Here is a 16,839-nt window from a genome sequence, read left to right as displayed (position 1 = left end):
GGTGCGCTTTATAGATTCCTGGTCATCACGTTACTCCCCTATGATGTTCCGTCTCACCATTGGACTGCTTTCGTAAGTGCTTCAGGACGTAATCACGTAGAGACGCTCCCACAGCATCATTCTCGACGCAGCACGAGTTCCCTTGAAAGGGAAGTTGTTTGTCTTATTACTTGATGAAAAGTAATTGTCCAAAAAAGCAACGGAAAATACATGTTAATTGCTTAACAGTATGTACCCTTACTATATACAGTGAAAAACTGTAATAGCTCTCACGGGACATTTCATGTCATTTTAAAGTAAAATACTGTTAAATGTAAAAAAAACCTTACTGTTGCATTTACCGTACCTTACCGTAAAAAATAAACAAAAATGTACGTAAAAAAACGTAACGGTTACTTTACTGTAAAAAAAATACGGTAGAAATATTTATGTTTTACGGCATTGAACTAAAGTTTACGGTACAAAACTGGCAGATGGTTGTAAGTGCTTTACCGTAAAAAATACGGTAGTAATATTTTAGGTTTTATGGCATTGATAAATGTTTATGGTAGTATAGTTTATGGTAAAAAAAAAAAAAAAAAACGTACTCGGTTACTAACGTAACCTCGGTTCTCTCTAGAAGAGGGAACGAGTACTGCGTAAGATATCTTACGCTAGGGGAAAATCCTTTTCCGCGAGATATTGAAGCCAAAAATTATCCTTAATTTTGTAATAATGCAAAACGCGTTGCAGCAGCAATGCAGACATAGGCGAGACAGCTCGCGCGCCTATTGGCTGCTCTGCGGCAACTGCAGCAGCCTATCGAGCGAGGCCTGGCGTGACGTCAGACCCAATCAGGGCACTTCGCGCCCGCTGCGTCACGTCCCGCCGAAATGGCCGTGGTCTAGGCCTATAAATATCGCTCGCAGGCAGCTATTATCTGGTTTTTCATCATCGAAGCAACCAGAGCGTGTGCATGCACGGCAAGATACGCAGTACTCGTTCCCTCTTCTAGAGAGAACCGAGGTTACGTTAGTAACCGAGTACGTTCTCTTACGAGAGGTCTCTCGTACTGCGTAAGATATCTTACGCTAGGGGACCCAATGTAAAACGCCGTGCATGCTGAGATCCGACACCAAAGACCCAAGGGCGAAAGCCCGGGGTACATATAGTGCACAATCACTCAGGGAACTCACAGGGAGTCCGGGAAGAGGGAGGGGTGCAGCCTCACTTTTCCACATAAAGTAGCGTCGATGGGACGCGAATTTCATCATACAGACAGGGCGGGGAGATCCATGCCTCTCGTGGAGTGCGCTCTGACACCCAAAGGGCACTGCATGCCCTTGGAGGCGTATGCCAGCGCTATAGCATCAACTATCCATCTGGATAGGCTCTGTTTCGACGCGGCTAGTCCCTTAGAACGTCCGCTAAACGAAACAAAGAGCTGCTCCGTCTGTCTGAAAACAGACGAGCGAGACACATAAGCTCGTAATGCCCTGACTGGGCAAAGGAGGCTCGCGTCTCTTTCCTCATCAGGGACCGGTAGGGCTGACAGGGAGATAACCTGCGCCCTAAACGGTGTGTTGAGGGATTTTGGAACATAACCGTGCTTAGGTTTGAGTATAACTTTTGAGTCATTGGGCCCAAACTCTATGCACGCCGTGCTCACAGAGAGCGCGTGCAGATCCCCTATGCGCTTCACTGAAGCGAGAGCCAGCAAAAACACCGTCTTGAAAAACAGGTGTTTCAAATCGATTGACTGTAAAGGCTCAAATGGCGCACCTTTCATGGCTTCCAGAACCGTAGAAAGGTCCCATACGGGGACTGAGGGAGGTCTGGGAGGATTCAGTCTCTTAGCTCCTCTAAGGAAGCGGATGACTAAATCGTTCCTTCCTATTGACTGACCAAGCGTTGTTTCTGAGAACGCTGCTATGAGCCGCCACATAAACTTTGAGCGTGGAGGGGGCCCTGCCCCCATCCAACAGCTCTTGTAGGAAGGAAAGCACCTCCGTCACACCACAGTTTGTGGGTGACACACCACAGGCTGTGCACCAGCCCGAAAACACTGACCATTTCGAAGAATAGAGTCGTCTTGTAGACGGAGCTCTAGCCTGCGTGATCGTGTTTAATACTCCTTTAGGGAGTCCAACATGTACCCGTTGATGGCCCAGACATGAAGGGACCATAGTTCCGGGTGAGGATGCCAGATCGAGCCGCGGGCCTGTGAGAGGAGATCTCTCCTCATTGGTACTGGCCACGGGGCAGTACTTGCTAACTGCATCACGGCTGGGAACCAAGGTTGGTTTTTCCAGAACGGTGCTACCAGCAGTACTGAGCATCCTTTTTCCCTGATCCGTTCTATCACCTGAGGTAGGAGAGAGACGGGGGGAAAAGCATAGAGCGGGCGGCGGGGCCACACATGGGCCAGCGCGCTCCTGCTCTTGGAGAAAAATTCTTGACAGTGAGCGTTTTCTTGAGACGCAAACAGGTCCACTTCCGCTCTGCCGAATTTCTTCCACAGCAGTTGGACTGTCTGTGGGTGTAGAGACCACTCGCCTGCCGGAACATTGTTCCTGGACAGTCTGTCCGGTCCTATATTCAAGATCCCTGGCACGTGCGCTGCTCTGAGCGAGCGCAGGTTGCACTGAGCCCATACCAGGAGGCGTTCTGCCAGCCTGTACAGTTTCTCGGATCTGATGCCGCCCTGGCGATTTATGTAGGACACCACAGACATGTTGTCCGAACGGACCAAGACGTGGTGACCTTTTATTTGGGGACAAAAACGCGTCAGCGCGTTGTCTACTGCCAGCATTTCGAGGCAGTTTATGTGCAGGAGCTTCTCCCGTTCTGACCACTGGCCGAAGAACGGTCTGCCCTCGAGCAGCGCTCACACCTGATTGGTACCAGTCGTTCGCTTTCCAGGGTTTCAGAGCTGTAACGCATTTCTGATTGACCCTGAGGCGAAGCAAACCGGGTGCCCACGCTTCGCGTTTCAGTTTGGTTTCAGCCAAAACTGCAGCGGGCGCATGCGGAGCAGACCCAGCTGGAGCACTGACGATGCTGAGGCCATGAGACCTAGCATCTTCTGAAATCTCTTGAGCGGGACAGACGCGCCGCAGCGAAAAGATTTCGCTGTGCGTCGAATGTCTACCGCGCGCTGTTGTGATAGTCGCGCTATCATGGATAGTGAGTCCAGTTCTGTGCCCAGGAAAGATATTTTCTGACTGGGTGACAGGGAGCTCTTCGCCCAATTGACACTCAGACCCAAATCCTCGAGGTGATCGAGTAAAATGGTCGTGTGTTCTATGAGCACTGCGCGAGATTGCGCTAGAATCAGCCAATCGTCCAAATAGTTCAGCACTCGCATGCCTCTCATTCTGAGGGGTGCGAGCGCCGCATCCATGCACTTCGTAAATGTACGGGGTGCTAGGGACAAACCGAACGGCAGGACTGTGTACTGATATGCCTGGCCCTCGAAGGCGAATCTCAAATATCGCCTGTGACGTGACGCTATCTGTATTTGAAAATACGCGTCTTTCAGATCTATTGACACAAACCAATCTCCTGGGCGAATCTGCACAAGGATTTGCCTGGTCGTGAGCATCCTGAACTGTCGCTTCACAAGCACTTTGTTCAGTTGCCTTAGATCTAGTATGGGTCTGAGACCCCCGTCTTTTTTCGGTACCAGGAAGTATCTGCTGTATAGCCCTCCTTCGCTCTGATCTTGAGAGAGAGGCTCTATGGCCCCTTTGCTCAATAGTTTCGTCACTTCGGCTCGAAGTAGATGTGCTACTTCTGTTTTTACCGTGGTCTCGACGCGCGCCACATAGCGGCGAGGGCGTCGGCGAAACTGCAGCGAATAGCCTCTTTCTATAATGTTCAGCACCCACTTCGAAACCCCGGGTAGCTTTGCCCATGTGTCTGCATGGATAGCTAGGGGTTGAATACGAAGCGCGCTCCGCTCGCTCAGCGATGGAGAAGCTTCGGTGTGCTGTAACACAAGCGTGTCGCTCGTGACATTTGAGGCATGGGGCGCGCTGATGACAGCGGGCAGATTGCCCGCGCTCGACTCCTCTGCGGTGGTTAACCGCGAGGGGGAGGGCTGGGCGGTTCCCGTGGGAACTGTCATGTCTATGTGTGGATGTGGGCGCGGGACAGCGGGCACATTTATCACACCGAAAGCATCGTTCGCTTGCGTGAAGCGAGTGCACGTTGGTTTCGTTTTTACAGAAACCGTGAGACATGCATAACGTGGTGTTAGTGGGCACTGGGTAGTGGGCACGTTCACCATGTTTGAAGCGCAACCGATCTGAGTCGGTTTTATGTGCGCGAGCCCTGTGTGACAGGCTGTGCTTGTGTGTAGGGATGGGCAATGGGCAGTGGGCATTCTTACTACACATGAAACACCATCGGCCGTGGCCGGGACACCAGAAAATACACTCTTTTGGGGATTTATCTGGGTAGCCGTGAAAACGGCATTTGTGTGCAGGCAAGCGGGTGACAGAACCGACTTGTTGGCTGCAGAAAACACTGGAACAGTCACATTTTCTGGAACTGGACGAGCGAATAGCTTTGGTGTGAGTCCGGCCGCAGCGGGACTGGAACACCGTCGTTTTCCTAGCTGTGCTAGGACGACTTCGGGGCCTCGGGCTTCACCGTGATCCTAGGTCGCGAGCCACGGATGAGCGGGAGCGCGGTCTCGCGCTTCTGGCCTGGCGGCGCTGTGAAGTGGAGGCAGTGGACGGTGGCTGTGGCTGTGAGCTCTGAGCAGACGGTTTCGCACGGCCTGCTGCAGAGCTGGAGCGCTTCGGGAGGAAGTGCTTCATAGCCTGAGACGCTTTCTGTACCTCTGCGAATCTCTCCGCGAAATCCTTGACGGAGGATCCAAAGAGGCCTGTGGCGGAAAGCGGGGCGTCGAGGAACGCGGTGCGTTCAGACTCGGCCATTTCCGAGAGCGTCAGCCAGAGATGTCTCTCAGACACGGTGAGAGAAGCCATAGTCCGTCCAATGGCTTGTGCTGCGGACTTAGTAGCACGAAGAGCGAGGTCCGTGGCACTCCTTAAGTCCGGCACGCAGATCGCGTCAGGTCCGTCCTCATCCAGCTTACGGAGGAGATCGGCCTGGAAGATCTGGAGCGTTGCCATGGTGTGCAACGCTGACGCAGCTTGCCCGGCGGCGGAGAAAGCGCGGCGGAGCAGGCTTGACGTCGTGCGGCAAGCTTTAGAGGGTAGGGCCGGCTTAGCGCGCCGTCAGGGGGAGGGCGGGCATAAGTGGGCCGCTATCGCCTCTTCAACCGGCGGCAGCGAGAGGTATCCTTTGTTCTTGGCATCGTCAACGGCGGAGAATGCCAAAGAAACAGCAGGACGCACTCTAGCAGAATAGGGGGCGCTCCAGGACTTGGCGACTTCTTCGTGTAACTCAGGAAGAAAGGGCGCCGGTCTGGACGCAGGCGAAGCGCGCTCCCCAGGCAGGAAAAATCCATCCAGCCGGTTGTGAGCGGGCTGCTCAGGCGAAGACCACTCGAGGCCGAGGCTCGCCGCGGCCTGTGCGAGTACTCGCATGAGTTCCGTCTCAATGGAAGCTCTCTTGCCTGACGACGTGCGGGCAGGGGGTGCGGGGTCCTCAGAGCCCGCCCAATCCTCACTGCCTGACGCCAGGATAGAGCAGGAATCATCCTCTCCCAGCAGGGCTTCCTCATCCGCGATATCAACGGAAGCGGCGGCAGACGGCGGCCGCTGTCCGTCAGGAAGCGAAACAGAAGAAGCCGGGGAAGCAAGCGGGCGAACCGGCGAGCTTTGGCGGCTGAGGGAGGGTTCCGGGGCCCGCTGGGCACGGCGCTTTTTACGGCGCGACGCCGCGGCGGGCGGGGGACCAGTCTCGGTGAAGACGGCTAGGCGAGTCCTCAGAGTCGCCATTGCCATCAGCTCGCAGTGAGGGCATCCGCCGTCAGCGAGCGCGAGAGCTGCATGTTCCTCACCGAGGCAGGAAACGCAGATCACGTGGCGGTCCCCGTCGCTGAGTGTGGCTCTGCACGAGCCGCAGGAAGGCATCTTTAAAAAGACGCTAGCTCTTTTAGAATGTGTGTCGCGGCGGCGACACACACACACAGAAATACAGTGTAATAAAAGAGAAGGATATAAGCGCCGGAAAGCGCAGCAGGAAGGCAGGAAGGCGGCGCGGCCAGCGACTTCAGTGACTCGTCCCGCTGAAGGTGCTCTCTCTCGACGGCGCGGCTTCTAATCCAGCTCCAGCGATGCGTGTGCTTCGCTTGAAGGATGAAAAATCAGATAATAGCTGCCTGCGAGCGATATTTATAGGCCTAGACCACGCCCATTTCGGCGGGACGTGACGCAGCGGGCGCGAAGTGCCCTGATTGGGTCTGACGTCACGCCAGGCCTCGCTCGATAGGCTGCTGCAGTTGCCGCAGAGCAGCCAATAGGCGCGCGAGCTGTCTCGCCTATGTCTGCATTGCTGCTGCAACGCGTTTTGCATTATTACAAAATTAAGGATAATTTTTGGCTTCAATATCTCGCGGAAAAGGATTTTCCCCTAGCGTAAGATATCTTACGCAGTACGAGAGACCTCTCGTAAGAGAACAACCTGCCAGCTGTGGTTGTATTGTATTACAAACCAATTTGTCATAAAAGTTATTATTGAGAATTACCAGGGGTTTTGACCTTGATGTTTTATATTGAAAATAATAAAGTTTGAAGTCACCATTATGGAGATGAGTGTTTGCTTTAGTTGGTCTCTTGACCCTTGACTTTCTAACTTTAGATTTTCTCTGACTGCTTTAATTGTGTGTTTATGAAACACATTCGTGAAAATCAGAGAGAAAATGTGATCAGGTGTTGCTGGCTATTTATTGAGGATGACATAATCGTCATGTAGTGGCCTGATTCACTGATCTCATAAAGAGTCTTATCTTTTATTGTATGAGGAATGTTTAATACTAATATATTTCACATTTTTGAGTATAATAACTCTGTGACCCTACAGCATGTGAGTCAGCAGTGACAAACAGGTAATCTGAAGAACTTTGAAAACACAAGGTGTACAAAAAAGGTTTTGAACTACTGTACGGTTTAGACCAATACAGACATCAAGAATCAGCATATGAATCTCAACAACGGTGACAATCAACAAAATAATCAGATAAAACTCTGAACAAAAATAATTTCACATTTCTTCTTCAAAAATATGACCCATTTTAAATACACATTCATCTTTCCAGAGGTGAAGTATCCCTTTAAGTGAAATTGAATGATAACGTTTATTGGTTAATGAAAAATAAGGGTTGTCCCGTAAAAACTAAAAGGTTACTACTGTATTTTTTATGGTAAAGTGCTGGGAACCACAGCTGATGTTTATTTATTTTTTACCTCAAAGGAACACGCCGACTTTTTGGGACTTTAGCTTATTCCCCGTATCCCCCAGAGTTAGATAAGTCCATACATACCCTTTTCATCTCCGTGCGTGCCGTAACTCTGTCTGACGCACCCACCACTAGCCTAGCTTAGCACAAAGTGGAGGTAAGCGGCTCCAGCTAGCATACTGCTCCCAATAAGTGACAATACATTCATTTTCCTATTTACATGTTGTGATGTGTATAGTCACAGCGTGTACAAATAACAAGGTCACATGAGAATCACTCCGCCCAAGTAGCAGTGCTTTGCCTTCTGAGAATATAGTTCCCAGTATGTATATGGTTAGAAGATGGCTGTGTTTTATGTGACCTTGTTATTTGTACACGCTGTGACTATACAAATCACAACATGTAAATAGGAAAATGTTGGCGTTATTCTGTCACTTATTGGGAGCAGTATGCTAGCTGGAGCCATTTACCTCCAGTCTTTGTGCTAGGCTAGCGGTGGGTGCGTCAGACAGAGTTACTGCACACACGGAGATGAAAAGGGTATGTATGGACTTATCTAACTCTGGGGGATACGGTGAATAAGCTAAAGTCCCAAAAAGTCTGCGTGTTCCTTTAAATTTCACAGGTTTTCTTTACATTGTGTTTTTTTGCCTGTAAATTTAAGTCCTGTAAAACATATTTTTTATGGTAAAATACTGGCAACCACAGCTGTCGTTTTTTCACCGTAAATTTCACCGTTTTTTTTTTTTTTTTTTACAGTGTGCATTTAACATTATTTTACATTTTTAAAAAAAATTTATGTGAAAAGACATTTACAAAGAAAACAGATGAGAAGACAGCCTGTGCAATGACCCTTTGGGAGGATTTCCCAACTGATCCTAGTGTAAGTGGGATTCTGATGAGGAAGTAATCTGAAGTTCTCTTACAAGAGGTTCTCTCATATTGCGTAAGTTAGCTTACGCTACGGGAAAGTTGTCTTTTCTCGAGATCTGAAGCCAAAAAATTATCCTTAATTTTGTATTTATTGTCAACGCAGTGCGGCAGCCGGCAGACCATGGCAGGCTACATAAGCGTGCTCATTGGCTGTCCAGCGGCAACTGCTGCAGCCTACCAGTGAGCCCTGTGTGACGTCGCGCCCTCCACACCCCTCTAACCATCAGGATGGGTGTGGCTAGTGTGTATATAAGGAAGGGCTCACAGGCTGAAAATCTGATTTTCATGTCTTCAGCGAAGCTCTTCGCATCGTTGGATCTTGGAGAGCCGCCGCCGTTGAATTCAGCGACCAGCAAGCCTAGGAAGCGTCTGAGGAAGCTGGCCGTCTTCGCCGCCTTCAGCCTCCGTGCCTGCTACGCTATCCGGCGACATATCCTTTTCTGCTGTGTGTGTTCGCCTTTGCGTCACACACTTTCTCTCTCCTAAAAGAGCACGAGGCGTTTTTCTAAAAATACCTCGTCTTTCCTGCGGCTCGTGCCGAGCCCCGCTCAGCAACGGAGACCGCCACGTCATCTGCGCTCTCTGCCTGGGCCGCGAGCACGCCGCCACCGCACTCCCGAGTGCGAAGAGCTCTCAATGTCAACCCTGCGGGCTCGACTTGAAGCTTTCAACGATCAAGCTGTCACTCCGCCTGTCCCTACGGGGCCGCGCAGAAAGAAGTGCCGCTCCCAGAGACCACCGGAGGCCGTTGCGGCAACGAGAAGCTCGCCGGATCCGTTCCCTCGAGCTTCTCCCGCCCCCCCCCCCCTCCCGGCCGCGCAGCCGCCGGCACTCGCCCACGCCGCCGCCTTTTCAGGGGATGAAGCAGATGGGCTGGACGAGGACGCCGCCGCTGAAAGCTCCCCCTCTGTTTGAGGCGCGCAAACGGCGCCGCTCACAAGGGATGTCAGAAAGCGGACGGCCACGGGATAGCTTCCTTTACGTTACAAGAAAGCTACCCCGCCCCCCGTTCGCGTGTGTCACTCTGGTAACATCAATATTGCAGTAAACGAGCCTGTTATAAATACATGCACGCCTGCAAATAAACGCCGCCACGACGAGCAATGTTCAGCACCCCGCGTGCCTCACTCACCGGCGAAAGGAGGAAGAGAGAGTGTTTTGAGTCCTGCTGAGGCCGGACCAACCTCCAATTCTCACACATTTCTCAGTCCCCTCTAAGTTCAGGTGGCTGGAAATACTAATATTGCAGTAAACGAGCCTGTTTTAATACACGCACGTCTGCAAAACGAACGCCGACACAAAACATGACGCTCTCTTATATGCTCGCGCTTACCAAAAGCTTATGTGTTCTCCCCCTGTGACACAGTGGTAGAACCTTAGGCTTTCGCGCCAGAGACCCGTGTTCGAATCCGGGCTCCGACGGCAGATAAAAATTATGCTGCTCGCGGCCAGCTTTCTTACTTCAGAAAGCGAACCCGCCTCTCGCACCCTCCCACTCACAGGATGGTGCTTGACTTTTTATGAGCGTCTAAACATTTGAGCCGTCAAAGCAGTTCGCTCTGTCAGTCCCCTAAAAAGGCGACTGCAGATGTGTATTTTGCAGCCAACGAGCGCGTTGTACAACCCGCTCGCCTGCACCCAAACACCGTCTTTACGGCACCCCAGAGAAATCTCATAAGAATACAATTCTGACGAGGGAGGAAAACGTGGTTAAGTCCCGCTGCGGCCGGACCACCGTCAAAGCTTCACGCTCTGTCAGTCCTCGTTGTTATGGCTACTGCAGATGCTTATTTCGCAGCCAACGAGCCGGTAAATCAACCCGCTCGCCTGCACACAACCGTCGTTTTCACGGTGACCCAGAGAAATCTCAAAAAGAGCTTAACGTCTGGTTGTCCGGCTCACGCCGCATGTGTCTCAAGTGTAGAAAATGTGCCCACGTTTCTGTGTTCACCCCTACACACAAGCACTATAAACCCTGTGTCTCTCTCAGAGCCCACTCTCATGAAGCGGACAAAAGCCGCTCGAGTGTTAAATGTAGGTCACGTGTCCACAGCCCTGTGCCCACACCTACCGGCTGCCCGCTCTGTTACACGGCCTCTCACTACCGCCCCCGGCGCCGCTCTCGCGCGCCGTCCCTCACACAAAATGTTCCCCGTCCTAGCCTAGGACAATGTATCTAAAAACGGCCAGCCATCACTGTATGCGAGCTGCCGTATTCAAGCACACCGAGAGCCCGCGCGCCGCGCCCGCGCCTCCGAATCAGGTTCTCGAGCCTGCGAATCACGGCAATCGGAACCCGGAGGCCATTCTGCCCCTAGCTGTACATGCGAAAGCATGGGAAGCTATTCCAGGCGTGTCAGAATGGGTGCTGAGCACAGTGAGAAAGGGCTATTCATTGCAGTTCGCTCGTCGTCCCCCGCGTTTTTGAGCGCGAACCGAGACGAGAGTGAATGGGCAAGTAGCACACCTACTTCGTGCATAAATAGCAAAACTTCTGTGCAAAGGGGCTATAGAACCGGTACACCCTTCTCTGAGCGAGGCAGGCTTTTACAGCCGTTACTTCCTCGTGCCAAAGAAGGACGGAGCTCTCAGACCAATGTTAGATCTGAGACATTTGAACAAAGCTCTTATGAGAAGACCGTTCAAAATGCTCACAACCAGACAGATCCTCGCGCAGATTCGCCCGAGAGACTGGTTTATTTCCCTCGATCTGAAAGACGCTTACTTTCAGATCCAGATAATACCCCGTCACAGGCCATTCTTGAGATTCACCTTCGACGGTCAGGTATATCAGTACACCGTCCTGCCGTTCGGCCCGTCTCAGCACCCCGTACATTCACGAAGTGCATGGACACGGTTCTCGCTCCCCTGAGAGGTCAGGGCATGCGAATTTTGAACTATCTGGACGATTGGCAGATTCTAGCACAGTCAGAGGAAGAACTTATCCCTCACAGAACAGTGCTTCTCAGCCACCTGGAAAGCTTGGGTCTCACGGTCTACTGGACCAAGAGCTCATTACTGCCCAGTCAGTCAACCTCTTTTCTGGGTTTGGAACTGGACTCTGTGGCTATGATGGCCCGGCTGTCGATACAGCGCGCGCGCCGTATCCAGCGCCTGGCCGCATCTTTCCAGCTGGGCAGCGCCGCACGTCTAAAAACATTTCAGAGGATGCTGGGTCGTACGGCATCAGCTGCAGCAGTGCTTCAGCTAGGTCTACTGCATATGCAGTACAACGCTAGTTGAACGCTCGAGTGTCTCACCGAGCCTGGGCGTCCAGCGGCATATGGATCAGAGTGACTCAGAGCTGCGTTTCAGCACTGAGACCCTGGTTAGCGGCCGACTGGTACCAGCGGGGAGTGATAACACTTCCTCCCACATAAATGGGACCACCATGTGCTAGTCCGCTCGGACAACATGTCCGTGGTGTCCTACGTGAACCGACAGGGCGGTGTCAGATCCAGAAATCTCTGCAATCTGACAAAACGCCTTCTCGTGTGGGCCCATCACTCGTTGTGCTCGCTGAGAGCCGCGCACGTGCCTGGCCACCTGAATGTCAGTCCAGACAGACTGTCCAGAGACAACATTCCCCCGGGAGAATGGTCCCTGCACCCCCAGACAGTCCAGCTACTGTGGCGCCTGTTCGGCAGGGCGGAAGTCGACCTCTTTGCGTCGAAGGACAACGCTCATTGCCCGAGGTTTTTTCTCAAAAAGCGAGGACGCGCTGGCCCAAACCTGGCCCAGCCGCCCGCTGTATGCTTTCCCTCCGATCTCACTGTTACCACAGATAAAAAAGAGGATCAGGGAAACGCGCCATTCAGTGCTCCTCATAGCCCCGCGATGGGAGAACCAAATCTGGTACCCAGAGCTAGTGAGGCTGTCGCACTCAGCCCCATGGCCGATCCCGGTGAGGAGAGATCTCCTCTCTCAAGCCGGTGGATCGATCTGGCATCCCCATCCAGTGCGCTGGTCTCTGCATGCGTGGTTAATCAACGGATACCTGCTGATATGCCAGAAGGGGTCATAAACACGATCACGCGGTCTAGAGCCCCTTCCACGAGAAGACTCTACGCGTCTAAATGGTCAGTGTTCACTAAATGGTGCGCCACTAGGAGCCTGAATCCACGCACATGCGGGGTTTCGCGGGTGCTCTCCTTCCTACAAGAGCTGTTGGACAAGGGCAGGTCCCCTTTCACGCTCAAAGTGTATGTTGCGGCTATCGCAGCGTTCGCTGAGACAACGCGCAGCCATGCAATAGGAAGGAACGAGCTCATCATCCGCTTCCTTAGAGGAGCCAGGAGGATGAACCCCCCGCGGCCCCCCTCGGTTCCTATCTGGGATCTTTCTTGGTCCTAGAGGCCCTGAAAGCGTTTCCCTTCGAACCGTTAGAATCCGTGGATCCGAAATACTTTTCGCTCAAAACCGCTTTTCTGATAGCTCTGTCTTCAGTAAAACGCGTGGGGGATCTACACGCGCTATCTGTTAGCCCCGCATGTCTTGAGTTCAGACCAAATGACTCCAAAGTCATCCTCAAACCGAGACACGGTTACATCCCCAAAGCGATTGGTACCCCCTTTAGGGCGCAAATCATCTCCCTGTCGGCTCTGCCAGCATCCGATAGCGAGGACAGTGATAACCTCTTATGCCCCGTCAGGGCGCTGAGAGTTTACATCACGCGCTCCGCCGCCTTTAGGCGTTCCGAGTAGCTCTTCGTTTCGTTTGGTGGGCGCACCAAGGGTCTCGCCGCCTTGAAACAGAGCCTGCCCAGGTGGATAGTGGACGCGATCGCAGCAGCCTACGCCTCCAAACATCTGCAGTGCCCTATGGGTATCAGAGCCCACTCCACTAGAGGCATGGCCTCGTCGTGGGCTTGGTCCAGCGGGATTTCTATTCACGATATTTGCATGGTGGCGGGCTGGGCCTCCCCATCTACATTCGTGAGGTTTTATAACCTGGAAGTTCCCGCCTTGCAGGCTAAACTGTTATCAGTATAAGTGATATGTATGTTCTGCCCAGTCACTCATGTGCAGACTACGTTCATGTACTGTTAATATTTCTGGTAATGGCACCAAGGGAAGAGTTTTTCTGTACACAGACTGGCTGAGCCGCTCTGTCTTTTTGTCCCCATTACGCGCCTGTGTACCGGTGCGGGCCCGCGCCGCTGGCCCCCTATCCTCCACTCAGTTGCGCTGGGGATTATTCTCTCTACACATAGACCGGCGAGACCGCTCTATTTTCCCCTATGATGTGCTTATGTACTGTGCTGGCCCGCGCTGCTGGCCGCATTGCCTACATTGATACATAGACCGGCAGTGCCGCTCTATTTTATATGAAGTGCTTATTACATGTGCTGGCCCGTCTCTCCGACTGGCCACCTGTTCAAGCATGTGGTTTTCCCCGGTTTCCCTGGGACTCATGCACTGGATGCTCGGTGCGCACGGCATTGACAAGGGGTTCCCGTAGCGTAAGCTAACTTACGCAATACGAGAGAACCTCTTGTAAGAGAACGTACTCGGTTACCTATTGTAACCTCGGTTCTCTCTAGAAGAGGGAACGAGTATTGCGTAACCTGCCGTGTTGCGCCACGAGCTTTTGCGCTTCAGACTAGAGTTCTCAACGGGCCTGAAAATTACAACCCGACCCGACCCGGCCCGTGGCTTTTAAAGCCCGGACCCGATGTTACCCGACACATCAACATGAATTATCTACCCGCCCGCGGCCCGACGCCGCGTCGGAATTTTTTTTTCTCATATACGTATTATCATGACCAGCAGACGCAAATTCAAATCAACCTTTAATGTTCACGCCTTTTAACAATACAAACAACTGAAACAATAAACTTTAAATATATAAATAGGCTGTAGTAGCGACGGTGAATTCACCTGCAGCAAGTTTACTTTTCACCAACTCCATCTTCTTCTCCAGGCTAAAGGCGTGCACGCAGCGGCGTCTGCCCCCGCCCCTCTCCATGATGCACGTTGTGCGCAGCAGCCAGACTTTCTTTAAGGTGAACAGCAGTTTTTTTTTTTTTTACTGAGCGGAAAAGATTAAGCCCGAGGTCTGACCCGACCCGAGTCATTTGCTTATATTTTCGACCCGATCCCGCGGGTCCCGTCGGGTTTGTCGGGCCGACCCGACCCGTTGAGAACTCTACTTCAGACTACGAAAACCAGATTTTCAGCCTGTGAGCCCTTCCTTATATACACGCTAGCCACACCCATCCTGACGGTTAGAGGGGTGTGGAGGGCGCAACGTCACACAGGGCTCACTGGTAGGCTGCAGCAGCAGCCAATGAGCACGCTTATGTAGCCTGCCATGGTCTGCCGGCTGCCGCACTGCGTTGACAATAAATACAAAATTAAGGATAATTTTTTGGCTTCAGATCTCGAGAAAAGACAACTTTCCCGTAGCGTAAGCTAACTTACGCAATACTCGTTCCCTCTTCTAGAGAAAACCGAGGTTACATTAGGTAACCGAGTACGTTTGTGCACATGTTTAGACTCCTAAACCTCCTGCATTTACCCAGACAGTCCCTGCATCCCAAGAAAGTGTTTTATGAATGGGGCCAGTAAGGGGGTTGAGGTGGGGAACCAAGGCCCCAGGGACAGATGAGTATGTGCCTGCACATTAGAGACAGCACACTGGGGGAATTAAGGGAATGGAGTGCTATGGTCTGCCACATGAGCACAGCCCAGCTGCTAGTGTTTAGTGTGCCATTGAAGGCGATACCATATGTGCAGAAAATAGTCAAAGAGGAACTATGAGGCAACGATGCTCCAGCTTCTGTATAGTTTCTTGCTGAGCCTAGATGGTAGCCACAACAGACAGATCTTTTGTGATATCCCTCCCAAGAGAAATCTGAAAATGAATTTAATGTGGTTAGGGATATTTTTCACTTAAGTCTTTTACTGAAGACTTTTCATTATCTTTCGCTTTTGCTGATATTGCGGGATGTCTTATGCAAAGAGCCGTCAGGCTGTCAGATCAATATAGGGCTCAGTGCAAAGTCCATCACATGACCCCTGCACCTCCTAAGGCGTGTAGGTTGTGCAGTGACACAATAACTTGAAACTAGTTCAAGGAAATCTTTTAAATGTGTTTTTAAATGGGAAGAGCATCTCCTTATCCTGTACTTGGTTCACCCTCCGCCTATGATCAGAAATTGTGTAGCTTATTTAAAGCATTATTACATAAAATGGAACTTGAAACATAAATGACTATCACTCAGAGACCCGCTGCCTTTAATTATTTTAAAGGGGACCTATTTTGCAAAATTCACTTTAATAAGGTGTTTGAACACAGATGTTTGAACAGCCTATAATGGTAAAAATCCACCCACTCCTTTTTTATAATCCCCATAAATCATAAACAGTCTCTCCAAATGAGCAGTTCCAGATTTTCCCCTACTTTTATGTAAGGAAAGCCCCACCCATGACTTATGATGGAATCTGCCCTATTAGCTTAGCCTTCCTCCCCTGAGTAAGCTGTACACAGTCCGCCATTAAGAGCATTGTTGTAGGATGGTCAGTGCGTTGGCTAAACAAGCAGTAGAAAAACTGAAAAAAATGTAGAAATGTCCAAGGAAAATTCTTATTTATTCAGAGTGTCACAAATTCCCCCCAAAAAACCTGCAACATAGTCCAAAGCAAAATGCAGGAGAATAAATTAACAAAAGGAATTTGTTCAAAGTATGTCTCAAAACAACAAACAAACAAAATCATCAAAACAAAGAAAACAAAACAAACTCAAGGGGAAATGAATTACACCGTTGGCTACTGATCCAACCAAACACTCCTTCCTCCTTCCAAACATTTCGTCTGTTTTTTTAATAGTTTTAATCTCCTCCTTAATTTTCAAACTGACCAATCACAACTCTTCATTAGTTATTATCTATACATTTCATAGTTAACAATGTATTGACAACCTTACCATCTATACATTGAAAATGTCTCTTTACCAGCTACATTACCACTTAAAAAACAACACATAAACACATAAACATTCATGTCTTTGGGTCTAAATAATCTTAATAGCCCAACTCCTCCCCTTCAGGATGTCATATAACCGGTTTCCTGTTCGCGGCCCCTCCTACTAGGCATTTCCAGGAATCGGTAAGACAAAGAGACATGCATATTAGTACTCAAACATTTGTTTAACTTCACCTTGGATGTTCCACTTTGAAAACAGTCATCATGGAATGTACACCTTTCATGGGACTGCCACTAAAGTAAAACAAACACAAAATAAAGTTTCTCACAAAACTGTTTTACGTGGTTCTTTAAGTTTGGCACATTTGTGCCACATCACAAGCATTCAAGTAAGAAATTTATTCTTTTTAAATTAAAGTTATTTAATCGAGAGCAGTGAGTGATTTTCTATTTTTCTTTCGTTGTTTGATTCATATTAACAGCATGTACAGCAGTATAGGTACTGTACATTCGGCTGCTGTCACTTTAATATACAGATCTAATATACATATGCAATTTCTTTCCCTGCTGTTTACGTTCACTGACATAACCGACTGTCTTTTTACTCTGTGTGTTTTTTTGGTTCCT

At 50.5% G+C, this 16,839-nt stretch overlaps 2 protein-coding genes and 1 long non-coding RNA gene across 3 annotated transcripts in view; 2 read left to right on the top strand and 1 right to left on the bottom strand.

Moving 5' to 3' along the window:
* col25a1 (collagen type XXV alpha 1 chain) overlaps positions 1 to 16,839 on the top strand; it is a 719,149-nt gene that overhangs the window by 45,311 nt on the left and 656,999 nt on the right. The gene's annotated exons all lie outside the window — the stretch shown is intronic.
* Positions 1 to 16,839, bottom strand: part of LOC309486319 — a 371,979-nt gene that overhangs the window by 71,898 nt on the left and 283,242 nt on the right. The window lies entirely within an intron of this gene.
* On the top strand, positions 8,567 to 12,658 carry LOC309485827 (uncharacterized protein). Its single transcript, XM_082152884.1, has 2 exons — positions 8,567 to 9,563; positions 10,295 to 12,658. Exon 2 carries the CDS (start codon positions 11,702 to 11,704, stop codon positions 12,638 to 12,640), a length of 939 nt encoding a protein of 312 aa, XP_082009010.1. The 5' UTR covers positions 8,567 to 9,563; positions 10,295 to 11,701; the 3' UTR covers positions 12,641 to 12,658.

Source organism: Leuciscus leuciscus (assembly GCF_965113295.1).
Source record: "Leuciscus leuciscus genome assembly, chromosome: 2".
NCBI classification, from domain to species: Eukaryota; Metazoa; Chordata; class Actinopteri; order Cypriniformes; family Leuciscidae; genus Leuciscus; species Leuciscus leuciscus.
Note: the sequence above shows the minus strand (reverse complement) of the source record. Positions and strands in the feature narration are given on the sequence as shown.